The sequence below is a fragment of the Cervus canadensis genome, chromosome 1, assembly GCF_019320065.1.
Source record: "Cervus canadensis isolate Bull #8, Minnesota chromosome 1, ASM1932006v1, whole genome shotgun sequence".
Taxonomy (NCBI): Eukaryota; Metazoa; Chordata; class Mammalia; order Artiodactyla; family Cervidae; genus Cervus; species Cervus canadensis.
This window is the reverse complement of record NC_057386.1, coordinates 60,011,719-60,025,306: the sequence shown is the minus strand read 5'-3', so window position 1 is coordinate 60,025,306 and position 13,588 is coordinate 60,011,719. Positions and strand designations below refer to the sequence as shown.

Here is a 13,588-nt window from a genome sequence, read left to right as displayed (position 1 = left end):
TCATAGCTTTCCTTCCAAGGAGCAAGCATCTTTTAATTTCATGGCTGCAGTCACTGTCTGCAGTGATTTTGGAGCCCAAAAAATGAAATCTGTCACTGTTTTCACTTCTTCCCCATCTATTTCCCATGAAATGATGGAATGGATGCCATGATTTTAGTTTTATGAATGCTGAGTTTTAAGCCAGCTTTTTCATTCTAGCACCACTCTATCCACGCAGCCACTGATGGACATTTAAGTTGTTTCCAGATCTTGGTTATAGTAAAAAATGCTACAGGCAAAGGGGAATGTAGATATTCCAAGACTCTGTTTTCATTTCCTTTGGATATACACTCAAAAGTGGGACAGCTGGATCATATGGTAGATCTACTTTTAATTAAATATGTACTTTAATAAGTATGTTTAGTACTTTTACATATTTAGTGAGTACTTTTCGCTAGGTATTTACTATGTATTTCAGCAAGTACATTATCTAATCTTCTTGAACTTCAGTGACAGAGGTGATAATTTGAAGATATATGATCTAATTCATTGGTGACAACCTTTCCAAACTGAACTTGGTTCTACTAGATTAAAATCTAAAGTCTCTTTTGAATAAAGCACCCAAAATAATAAAGCAAAGTGATACCTGGAATAACAATCATCTACTCCTAGCATTTTTTACTTTTTCTTTGGGTTTGCAAAATGCTGGACCACATACTTCTAAATAATCTGCAGAATAGATTAACTTTCTTTCATCGTAACAGTACAATGTATTAAAATGTGATATTTAAAAATTTAAAAATCTAAATAATAAGGGCATTAAAACATAGACCTATGAGAAAGTTAATAAGCTATTAAGAAGATGGTATTTAACCACATAATTTCCTTCCTGATTGATGAGAATATAACTCAATAATCTTATAAAAAAATGTTTGATGATATGTAAATGAATAACTGTGGAGCAAAAATTAGGTTACTGTACTACAAGTATAGAGCAAGACACTGAAAATAATCTACACTATAATTAACATGCCTCTTCAATTCATTCAGTCAACAAGTACCTTTATGTGCCAGATGCTAGAGACTAAGAGGGTCCTGCCAATTTCATCTGCTATTTCTTGGTTCTGCTCTCTCTTCTCCACCTCTTTCTACCACCCTACACCAACCAGATCTTACTGCACACTGGTAACTTCAGCATCCTCCCATCTGATCCTCACCCAACTTCTAATCTATTATGCATATCACCATTTTAGAGCTAGTCTCCAAAAATGGTCCCTAGTAAAACCATTTCTCTAGTATCCATACCTTATATAGTAACCTCACACAGGAATCTAAGCTGGCCCTGAGAAACCAACAGGGAAGGTTGTGGAGGCAGTATTGTGGAGTCATATGTGTTCTGGGTCTTGAAATGCTCCTTTGAGGGGAAGCCAGATGTCATGTAAGAAGTCTGATTACTGGTGGTAAGAAGCCATGAGAGACCCAAGCCAGTTACAAAGAATAAGTGGGTGGGAGAATACCAGCCAACAATCGGCCCAAGAGCCAGACAAGAGAGAGAAGGAATTCTCCTGGGTGTTCCAGACACACCAGATGCCATGTGCAAAGGGACTGCAGCCTTGGGTCTGTGGCTCCAGTCAGAACCATGCCACCTGTCAGACCAGCCCGGCAGAAGCCCCAGGCTCTGTGCAGCAGAGACAAGCTGTCCCCATGTGCCCTGGATGAATCCTGTTCACAAACTGTGAACCTAAGAAAATGGCTGGTGAGGTTGTTATATAGAAGTAGAAAACCAGAATAGTCTCCATGACATGTCTTATAGGGCAGGTATTATGGCACTCTCCTACTGCTCAGAACTCTTCAGATGCTCTTCATCACCAGGATAAAGTCAATTTTCTTTAACATGGCTGAGGAAGTATTTTATGTCATCTTCCCATCTTATCTCCAACCACTGTGCCAATACACATAAACTCTACAGTGTATAGGCACAATGCTGCTGCTAAGTCACTTAAGTCATGTCTGACCCTGTGCGACCCCATTATCAGCAGCCCACCAGGCCACCCCGTCCCTGGGATTCTCCAGGCAAGAACACTGGAGTGGGTTGCCATTTCCTTTTCCAATCCATGAAAGTGAAAAGTGAAAGTGAAGTCGCTCAGTCGTGTCCAACTCTTCCCGACCCCATGGACTGTAGCCTACAAGGCTCCTCCGTCCATGGGATTTTCCAGGCAAGAGTACTGGAGTGGGTTGCCATTGCCTTCTCCGGTATAGGCACTACAGTATAAACTATAAAGATACACTATAAACTCTAATCTTACTAAAACAACCAAATGCAATCATTCTTTCACGTCTCTTTATATTTACGTATTCTGTTCCCTCTACCTGGGCTACCCTTTCCACTCCCACCCGTCCTGTTTCCACGGAAAACTCATACTCACTTTAAAAAAACTTGGATCATACACTGGAGTCATGCTAAATTCCAATCTGTATCCAAGGAATGATCACATACTCCTACTGGATCCTCTACAGCATTCTGTGATCATTTATTACCTCACTGGTTGTTCTGCTAGTCATAACTAAAGAATTTTATGCTGTCAATCTTCTTATATCCAGAATTCCATAGCAATATCTGGTACACAGTAGAAACTCAACACACATCTATTAAACATGAATAGTAGTGTCTTCCTCTATATTTCTGGGATGCTAAAAGATTATATATTTCAAAACATTCACATATTTTTTCACTTGGTAACTATTGTAAGAAATGTGTCTTGCCCCCAAGCAGGATGAATATCCTTGAGGAAGAGAACTAAAGTTTATGCAACAAAGCAAAAAAAGGAAAAAACTAAAGTTTCATTTCTTCCAAGCACAGCCTGTGCATAAGCTTTTGTGCCCTGATTCCCACAAGGTATAAAACCTATCCAAACAATAAAAGCCACCGAGAAGCTTTTCTCTCCACTGATATGAAAGATACAGGTGGCTGACAGAGGCAACTTCAAATCTGGAGAGACAGGCTACACAGCCAGACAAAGGAACCACACATATCTCTGGAACTTGGGTAAGAAAACACAGGGAGAATACGTGTAAGCTGCAGGGCCCAATCGAAAGGAAGAGGCTCAGTGTGGAACCAGTTAAATTTTGCCACCTGGGTGTCTTCCAATTCACAAGATGATGAAGTCAGTTTGGTTTGAGAATATTATGTTTTAGATCACAATTCTTCCAGGTATCTATCTAAGCCGTGAGAAGAAATCCAGTTCCCAAAAAGTCCTTTGTTTCAGACAGTTTAATGTGTGCAAGCTCTTGCTGTGGGGTCCAGTACAAAACTTCAGTGTCTAAACAGCTAGGAAGCGCCTATGGAATGAGAAGACAGTCATTTACACAACCAACGAGTCAACTAACTGAGTTTCTCAACTTCTGATCAAAGATAACTGGCTGTCACAAAACAAAGCAAAAAAAAAAAAAAAAGGAAAACTACTATATCACTGTACACCAGAAAAAGAAAAATACACGTACCTTCTCTTCTGAAGAAATGGTAAGTTTGTCACTTGAGATTAAGCTGCACACTTGTTCAATGCCAAGGTTGAGAAATTCTTCACTGAGCACGACATCAGCAAAATGTTGCTCTGTTGGGAGGTTACAAAGAAAATCAATTCTATTATCATAGTTTCAAACTACTTAAAAAAGAAGAGATTTTTCTTAATCTAACCTATGAATGAGAAAACCAAGTATATTTCATAAGTGAGAACTAGAAACTAGTAACAACTCAAACAAATTCAGTGGCAGCCCAGGCAGGAAGGCTGCCTGACTGTACACTCAAATGGACTACTTTTATTTTATTAGGGGGTATTTTAGAGGTAAACATCTATTCCTTATGTGTTAATAAGACTACCAGTATTAAAATTTATAAAACCTTTTGTAAAATCAGAGAAAAGACATGATGTCACACATTTGAATGTATTATGTAAAATATCAGAGGGCTTTAGAACATAACGATATAAGGAGAGGAAACTGCCTAATTTAAGAACTAAAGACTAAACTAAACAAACACATCTTAAAATCTGATCAGTCTGAATATATAACCATTATTTAAAAAAAACAGAATTGGTTTATGATATAGATAGCTCTGGGCTACCTGGTGACTCAGATGGTAAAGAGTGTGACAGAAATGCAAGGGACCCTGGTTAGATCCCTGGGTTGGGAAGATCCCCTGCAGGAGGGCATGGAAACCCACTCCACTATTCTTGCCTGGAGAATCCCATGGACAGAGGAGCCTGGCGGGCTACAGTCTACGGGGTTGAAAGAGTCAGATAAAACTGAGTGACTAACACTTTCACTTTTACTTTCATAGATAGCTCTGAATACTATGTAAGCAACTTATTTGGGGATCAAGTTACATACTATTTTATACCTTCAACTACCTTCCAGAAACCAGTGAGATTAACAATTCTTTAAAAAATTAAAACAAACAAACAAACAAATAAACAAAAACCCCAAAACAAAAAAACACCTTTCTTTGAATCCACAAATATACCATTCCTCCAAAGGGGAAGAGAGAACTATTAATACAACCAGTAACTTCAAAACTTAAAAATAAATAAATAAACAAATAATCATTCACAAAGTATCCTTTTCTCCACACCCAGTTCTCATTTTAAAGTGTGAACTTAGGTTTTGGCCACAGCAATCAGAGCAGAAAAAGAAACAAAAGGAATCCAGATAGGAAAAGAAGTAAAACTCTCACTGTTTGCAGATGACATGATCCTCTACATAGAAAACCCTAAAGACTCTACCAGAAAAATCCTAGAGCTAATCAATGAATATAGTAAACTTGCAGGATATAAAATTAACACACAGAAATCACTTGCATTCCTATACACTAACAATGAGAAAACAGAAAGAGAAATTAAGGAAACAATACCATTCACCATTGCAAGAAAAAGAATAAAAATACTTAGGAATATACCTACATAAAGAAACAAAAGTCCTATATATAGAAAACTATAAAACACTGATGAAAGAAATCAAAGAGGACACAAATAGATGGAGAAATATACCGTGTTCATGGATCAGAAGAACTAATATTGTGAAAATGAGTATTTTCTATAGATTCAATAATCAATCTATAGATTCAATGCAATCCGTATTCAATGCAATCAGTATTCAATGCGATCCGTATCAAGCTACCAATGGTATTTTTCACAGAACTAGAACAAACAATTTCACAATTTGTATGGAAATACAAAAAACCTTGAATAGCCCAAAGCAATCTTGAGAAAGAAAAATGGAACTGGAGGAATCAGTCTGCCTGACTTTAGGTTCTACTACAAAGCCACAGTCATCAAGACAGTATGGTACTGGCACAAAGACAGAAATATAGATCAATGGAACAAAATAGAAAGCCCAGAGATAAATCCACGTACCTATGGACACCTTATCTTCAACAAAGGAGGCAAGAATATACAATGGAGAAAAGACACTCTCTTTAACAAGTGGTGCTGGGAAAACTGGTCAACCACTTGTAAAAGAATGAAACTAGAACACTTTCTAACACCATACACGAAAATAAACTCAAAACAGATTAAAGATCTAAATGTAAGACCAGAGATTATAAAACTCCTAGGGGAGAACATAGGCAAAACACTCTCTGACATAAATCACAGCAGGATCCTCTATGACCCACCTCCCAGAATATTGGAAATAAAAGCAAAAATAAACAAATGGGACCTAATTAAACTTAAAAGCTTTTGCACAACAAAGGAAACTATAAGCAAGGTGAAAAGACAGCCTTCAAAATGGAAGAAAATAATAGCAAACGAAGCAACAAAGAATTAATCTCACAAATATACAAGCAACTCCTGCAGCTCGATTCCAGAAAAATAAACGACCCAATCAAAAAATGGGCCAAAGAACTAAACAGACATTTCTCCAAAGAAGACATACAGATGGCTAACAAAGCCATGAAAAGATGCTCAACATCACTCATTATTAGAGAAATGCAAATCAAAACCACAATGAGGTACCATTACACGCCAGTCAGAATGGCACTACCCAAAAGTCTAAAAGCAATAAATGCTGGAGGGTGAGGAGAGAAGGGAACCCTCTTACACTGTTGATGGGACTGCAAACTATAACAGTCACTATAGAGAACAGTGTGGAGAGTCCTTAAAAAACTGGAAATAGAACTGCCATATGACCCAGCAATCCCACTCCTGGGCACACACAATGAGAAAACCAGAACTGAAAGAGACACGTGTACGCCAATGTTCATCGCAGCACTGTTTATAATAGCCAGGACATGGAAGCAACCTACATGCCCATCAGCAGACGAATGGATAAGAAAGCTGTGGTACATATACACAATGGAATATTACTCAGCCATTAAAAAGAATACATTTGAATCAGTTCTAATGAGATGGATGAAACTGGAGCCCATTATACAGAGTGAAGTAAGCCAGAAAGAAAAACACCAATACAGTATACTAACGCATATATATGGAATTTAGAAAGATGGTAACGATAACCCTATATGCAAGACAGAAAAAGAGACACAGATGTATAGAACAGACTTTTGGACTCTGTGGGAGAAGGCGAGGGGGGGATGATCTGAGAGAACAGCATTGAAACATGTATGTTATCAATTGTGAAACAGATCGCCAGTCCAGTTTTGATGCATGAGACAAGGGCTCAGGGCTGGTGCACTAGGATGACCCAGAGGGATGGGATGGGGAGGGAGGTGGGAGGGGGGTTCAGGATGAGGAACATATGTAAATCCACGGCTGATTCGTATCAATGTATGGCAAAAACCACTACAATACTGTAAAGTAATTAGCCTCCAACTAATATAAATAAATGAAAAAAATAATAATAAAAATAAATAAATAAATAAATAAAGTGTGAACTCACAAGGAAATGTGGTTTTCAAATTCCAGCTCTGCCATGTGCTAGCTTGTAAAACCCTGGGCATGTTTTGTAATTTTTCTAAGTCTTGGCTTCCTCAACCATAAAATGGGGAATATAAAAATACCTTACATAAGAAAGACTGCTGTGAGAATTAAATACCTTTATAGCTTATAAATAAGCATCTAGAAAAGAAATGACAACCCACTCCAGTATTCCTGCCTGGAAAATTCCATGGACAGAGGAGCCTGACTGGGCTATATACAGTCAAAGGGATCACAAAGAGTCAGATAACAACTGAGCATGCACACACACACATGGTAAATGGCAAATATTCAATAATTCAGATCTTACTGTATTGTGATACCTATGTTTTAAAGTAAAAATTTGCCAGGAATTGTAGGTATTTTCTAGGTCTTTACAATTAACTGTATTCTACCAGCAGTTTATTTTTAAGGTTTGTTGAAAAAAGATTCAAGTACATGTTTTAATATACCATAAAAATGAATAGTTGGCTTCCCTTGTAGAAAACACAGGGCAAACCATGTCCCCAAGACTGAAGACATCAAAAGGAGAATACAGCGAAGTGCAGCTGATTGGAGCAGAGACTCACAAGCAGAAACTGCATGGGAACTGGTGCAAGTGTAGCAAAATCTCAATGTGGAGATTTAAGCATTAAAAACTCCATGGGGACCCAGTCACAGGGGGATTCTACAATACTGGGAGATTTCCTCCAGAAGCTCAAACAGGTTTCCACAGTAAATATGAGACAAGAACCCCCTGTAGCTTCTGTAGGGAGAGGAGAAATGAAACAATTTTGAAATACCCAATGTACTCTGTTCTTAACATTACAGAATCTCAAGTCTGTGCGTCTGAAGCACAGAGAGACCCATCAATGCTAAAACATTAGAGTTTGGAACAGAGAAAGGTTTATTACAGATTCATACAGGGAGATGGGTGGCTCACACCCTAACCACAAAGTTGCTGAAAGCTTTTAGCAAGTCCCTTTAAAAGCAAAAATTGAGGGACAGGTAGTTAGCTGTTGCAAACTTCTTGGTGTCAGATCCTTTGTTTTTGGGGTCAGGTCATGGTCCGGTAACAATTTTCCTGTAAATCTCTACCAAACGAATGTTATTCGTTTATTATTAACAGAATAATGTTACTCTGTCCTGACAAGAAAGGGCAAAGTCCCAAGGCACAACTTTCACCCTCCAAGGTCCCAGTCCTGGCTAAGAGGAGGCAGAGCTCAGCTACAGCTCCTCAGGGTCAGGCTCCGCACGCTGCCCACCTGTCACCCCTGATGGAGTCAGGCATCTGACCAAACTGGCCCTCAGTCGCCTCAGGCTGCCCGAGTAGGGGAGACCAGGTCTCACAGACTGTGACCCAGACATATGGACACTGCTATTAGGTCACAGACAGGTTCACTGCTGCCTCAAGGCATGGGCCTCGGCATGGAGGGCCTGAGTGAGGGCTCTGGAGCCCTGCAGGACAGAGTGTCCAGCCTGCTCCCTGGGCCCACCAACTCACCCGTTGGCCCAAGGCTGGGTAAGCTGGAGGGCCTCCAGGAGAAGCCTGAATCTGCTTCTTACCTCACTCTCCACCTGATGACCACCACACCACTGACCCTGGCTGAATCGCTCCCCTAATGGTCCCGTGGGCAGGGCCCACTGTGGTGCTGACCAATAGCTGGGCAGGACAGTTGGTTGCCTGGGGTGGGGAGCGGGCAGTGAGGCAGCACCAATCAATGGTTGAGTAAGACCTGTTGCCTAGTAACAGGATGGGGAATAATGAAGCACAGCAACGGCTGCCTGCTGAGGGGTGTGCTCATTCTGATCTGTTACATTAACAAGATCTGCCCTCAGGAGAATCTAGTTAACCAGAGCCTAACTGACTGAATTTAGAGAAACACCCAACTCCAGCCCACTCTGCCCAACCAGTTCCACCTAGGAAGGAGAAAGAAACCAGAGAAACACTTGTGAAGCTCAGTTCAGAGCCAAAAGCTCACTAACAAACCCTTCTAGTCACATATAGAAGGGTTCCTTCCCCACATCTCACTGCCAAATCTCTAAAGGCCTGCTTATAGCAGTTCACTGGGCACATCACATATGGCTATCAAGAAAAGAATTATGAGGTATTCCAGAAGATAAAAGACACAACTTGAAGAGACAGACCAAGCATTGGGACCAGATATGGCAGGGATGCTGCATTTATCAAACTGGGAACTTAAAACACAATTTAACAACTATGATCAATTCAGGGTTTCCCTGGTGGTTCAGACTGTAAAGAGTCTGCCTGCAATGCAGGAGACCTGGGTTCAATCCCTGGGTTGGGAAGATCACCTGGAGAAGGAAATGGCAACCCACTACAGTGTTCTTGACTGGACATTCCATGGACAGAGGACCCTGGCGGGCTACAGTTCATGGGGTCTCAACAGTTGGACACAACTGAGTGACTAACACTTTCACTATCGTGATAAAGATGCTCAGGGCTCTACTGGATAATGTAGACAGCATGAAAGAATAGATGTGTAATGTAAACAGAGAGATAGAAATGTCTAAGAAAAAAATCAAAAAGAAATGCTAGAAAACAAAAACACTATAAGAAAAATGAAGAATGTCCTTGATGAGCTTATTAGTAGACTAGATAGGGCTGAGAAAAGAACCTCTGCCTTTGAGAATAATGGTGGATACATGTCATTATACATTGATAAAACCCCATGGAATATACAACACAAAGAGCAAACCATAATAAATACTATGGTCTTCAGTGAATAATAATGTATCAATATTGGCTCAGAATCTATAACAAATACACCACACTAATGTAAGATGTTAAAAATAGCAGAGACTGTAAGAAGAGAGAGGACACAGGAAGAACTCTGTTCTGCCCCTCTCTTTGTCTATAAACCTACAACTGCTCTAACAAATGAATTTTACTGAAAAAAGAATGCACTAATAAAGAACAAGAGAAATGAAGACTTTGTAACTGAATCTGTAATAAATCAAAAGTCAATGGAAAAAGGTAAAATTGGTATTTGAAAGACTACAAACTAAAGATTAAACTTAGATACCCATTTTTAAGAGCTACCTAGTCTTTATAGCATATTACTTCACAACAGTACTTCAAAACTTAGCATGAAATATTTAATAGGACTAGACATTTTAATAAACCATCATGATTAATCACAAAGATCATTTCTACACCTAAAATAAAATCCTAATTTTCGTGATCTCAAAAGAAGTTGACACAAAACAATTATTTCAGAAGTTTTTGTACTTTCCTTATAAAGAAATAAGGAAAACCTTTTTTCAGTGGTTGGATCTGCATTTCAAAGAAGGAACATTAAAAAAAGCACAAAGAGATCCTTTGTATTTAAAGTTCCCAAATAAATTCATTTTAGCGAAAATATGGCAAATAGCATATAAACTTTAAAATGTTTGTGATAACAAATTGGAAGTTCAAAGATAAATGTAAAACAGCTACTGAATAAAAGACAAGTGAATATAAACTTCTTTACCTCCTAATCATAAAATATTTCACTTCCAAATATAGGTCTGCAGTGATTTTATACTAAGTTCCTTTTATAATTTTAAAATCTGAATCAAAGAAAGAGGTTACCTCTACATACTTTTCACATGGGAAAAAAATCCCTAGTAGTAACAAATACGTTACTTTTCCAAATCATGACTGTATGGGTTACTCTAGCCTCTGCCTCATCAATCAAAACAACAGACTTGCTAAAAAATAAATTTCGTGACTTTTTAAAAATAAATAATCATTCATTAATAAATTTTGAAGTAAGGGCATTAGTAACCTATCCAAAGTCAAGTTTGGGCTCTAAAGTCATCACGTACTCTTCATTAGTAGTACTCAAGATGGTCTGGTCATAGTGAAGAGTTCTGACAAAATGTGGTTCACTGGAGAAGGAAATGGCAGCCCAGTCTAATATTCTTACATGGAGAACCACATGGACACTATGAAAAGGCAAAAAGATATTTCACTGCAATATGAGTCCCCTCACCCCAGGTTGGAAGGTGTCCAACATGCCACTGGAGGGCAATTACTAACAGCTCAAGTAAGAATGAAGTGGCTGGGTCAAAGCAGAAACAATACTCAGTTGTGGATGTATCTGGTGGTGAAAAGTCAAGTCTGATGTCGTAAAGAACAAAACTGCATTAAGAACCTGGAATGTTAGGTCCATGAATCAAGGTAAATTGGCTGTAGTCAAGCAGGAGATGAATGAACATCAACATCGTAGGAATCAGTGAACTAAGGACAGGAATGGGGAACTCTTATAATAATTCAGATGACCATTATATCTATTACTGTGGGTAAGAATTCCTTAGAAGAAATGGAGTAGCCCTCATAGTCAACAAGACTCAGAAATGCAGTACTTGGCTGCAGCCTCCATTTTCAAGGTAAACCATTCAACAACACAATGCGTATTAAGTCACTTCAGTCATGTCTTTTTGACACTATAAACTATACCCTGCCAGGCTCCTCTGTCCATAGGATTCTCCAGGCAAGAATACTGGAGTGGATCTATGCCCTAACCACTGATGCCAAAGAAGCTAAAGATGACCAGTTCTATGAAGACCTACACCACCTACTAGAACACCAAAAAAGATTCATCAAAAGATTCGTACAAAAGTAGGAAGTTAAGAGATACCCAGAATAACACGCAAATTTGGCCTCGGAGTACAAAATTATGCAGGGCAAAGGCTAACAGAGTTCTGTCATGAGAACACACTGGTCATAGCAAACAACCATTCTGAACAACCAAAGAGATGACTCTACACACGGACATCACCAGATGGTCAATACTAAAATCAGACCGATCATGTTCTTTGCTGCCAAAGATGGAGAAGCTCAGCAAAAAGAGATGACTGTGGCTCAGATCTCAAGCTCCTTATTGCAAAATTCAGGCCTAAATTGAAGAAAGTAGGGAAAACTATCATGGCATTCAGGTATGAGCTAAGTCGAATCCCCTATGATTATACAGTGGAAGTGACAAATAGATTCAAGGGACTAGATCTGACAAACAAGAGTGCCTGAAGAACTATGGACAGAGGTTCGTAACACTGTAGAGGAGGTGGTAACCAAAGAAAAAGAATGCAAAAAGGCAGAGTGGGTATCTGAGGAGGGTTTACAAATAGCTGAGAAAAGAAAAGAAGTGAAAGCCAAGGGAGAAGGAGAAAGAAAAGAAGTGAAAGGCAAAGGAGAAGGGGAAAGATATACCCAACTGAATGCAGAGTTCCAGAGAATAGCAAGAAGGGATAGGAAGTGCAAATAAACAGTGCAAAAAATAGAGGAAAGCAATAGAATGGAAAGACTAGAGATCTCTTCAAGAAAACTGGAGATACCAAGGGAACGTTTCACGCAAGGATGAGCACAATGAAGGATAGAAATGGAAAGGACATTAACAGAAGCAGAAGAGATTAAGACGAGGTGGCAAGAATACACAGATGAACTATACAAGAAATGTCTTAATGACCTGGATAACCACAATGCTGTGGTCACTCACCGAGAGCTGGACATCTTGGAATGTGAAGTCATGGGCCTCAGAAAGCTTTACTATGAACAAAGCTAGTGGAGGTGATGGAATTCTAGCTGAGCTATTAAAAATCCTAAAAGAAGATGCAGTTAAAGGGCTGTACTCAATATCCTAGCAAATTTGGAAAACTCAGCAGTGGCTATAGGACTGGAAAAGGTCAGTTTTCATTCCAATCCTAAAGAAGGGCAATGCCAAAGAATGTTCCAACTACCATACAATTGTGCTCATTTCAGATGCTAGCAAGTTTATGCTCAAAATCCTTCAAGCTAGGCTTCAGCAGTACTCGAACCCAGAACTTCCAGATGTACAAGCTGGGTTTGGAAGAAACAGAGGGACGAGAGATCAAATTGACATTCATTTGATCATGGAGAAAGTAAGGGAATTCCAGAAAGACATCTACCTCTGTTTCACTGACTACACTAACCTTTGACTGTGTGGATCACAACAATCTGTGGAAAATTCTTAAAGAGATGGGAATACCAGACCACCTTACCTGTCTCCTGAGAAACCTGTATGTGAGTCAAGAAGTAACAGTTAGGACTGGACATGGAACAGTGGACTTGTTCAAAATTGGGAAAGGAGAATGACAAGGCTGTATATCATCGCCTTGCTTATTTAACTTATATGCAGAGTACATCATGAAAAGCTGTGGGTTGGATGAATCACAAACTGGAATCAAGACTGCCAGGAGAAATATCAAAAACCTCAACATGCAGATGGTATCAATCTAATGACAAAAAGTGAAGAAGAACTAAAGAGCTTCTTGATGACAGTGAAAGAGGAGAGTGAAAAGCTAGGTTAAAACTCAACATTCAAAAAAATGAAGATCATGGCAACGGTCCCATCACTTCATGGCAAGAGAACGGAAAAAAGTGGAAGCAGTGACAGATTTTATTTTCTTGGACTCCAAAATCACTGTGAACAGTGACTACAGCCAAGAACTTAAAAGATGCTTGCCCCTTGGAAGAAAAGCTATGACAAACCTAGGGAGTATATTAAAAGGCAGAGACATTACTTTACCAACAAAGGTCTGTATAGTCAAAGCTATGGTTTTTCCAGTAGTCATGTAGAGATGTGAGTTGGACCATAAAGGATGAGCACCAAAGAATTGATGCTTTTGAATTGTGGTTTTGGAGAAGATTCTTGAGAGTCCCTTGGACTGCAAGGAGA

At 39.2% G+C, this 13,588-nt stretch overlaps 1 protein-coding gene and 1 long non-coding RNA gene across 3 annotated transcripts in view; one reads left to right on the top strand and one right to left on the bottom strand.

Moving 5' to 3' along the window:
- Nucleotides 1-13,588, bottom strand: part of KLHL2 (kelch like family member 2) — a 157,995-nt gene that overhangs the window by 25,833 nt on the left and 118,574 nt on the right. For both annotated transcript variants that reach the window (XM_043483833.1, XM_043483823.1), the window contains one exon: nucleotides 3,481-3,590. In XM_043483833.1, the coding sequence (XP_043339768.1) occupies nucleotides 3,481-3,590 (110 nt within the window). The remainder of the gene's footprint in view (nucleotides 1-3,480; nucleotides 3,591-13,588) is intronic.
- LOC122451216 lies at nucleotides 6,299-12,376 on the top strand. Its single transcript, XR_006272340.1, has 4 exons — nucleotides 6,299-6,310; nucleotides 8,121-8,129; nucleotides 8,730-8,735; nucleotides 12,162-12,376. It is a non-coding gene; the product is annotated as an uncharacterized LOC122451216 (long non-coding RNA).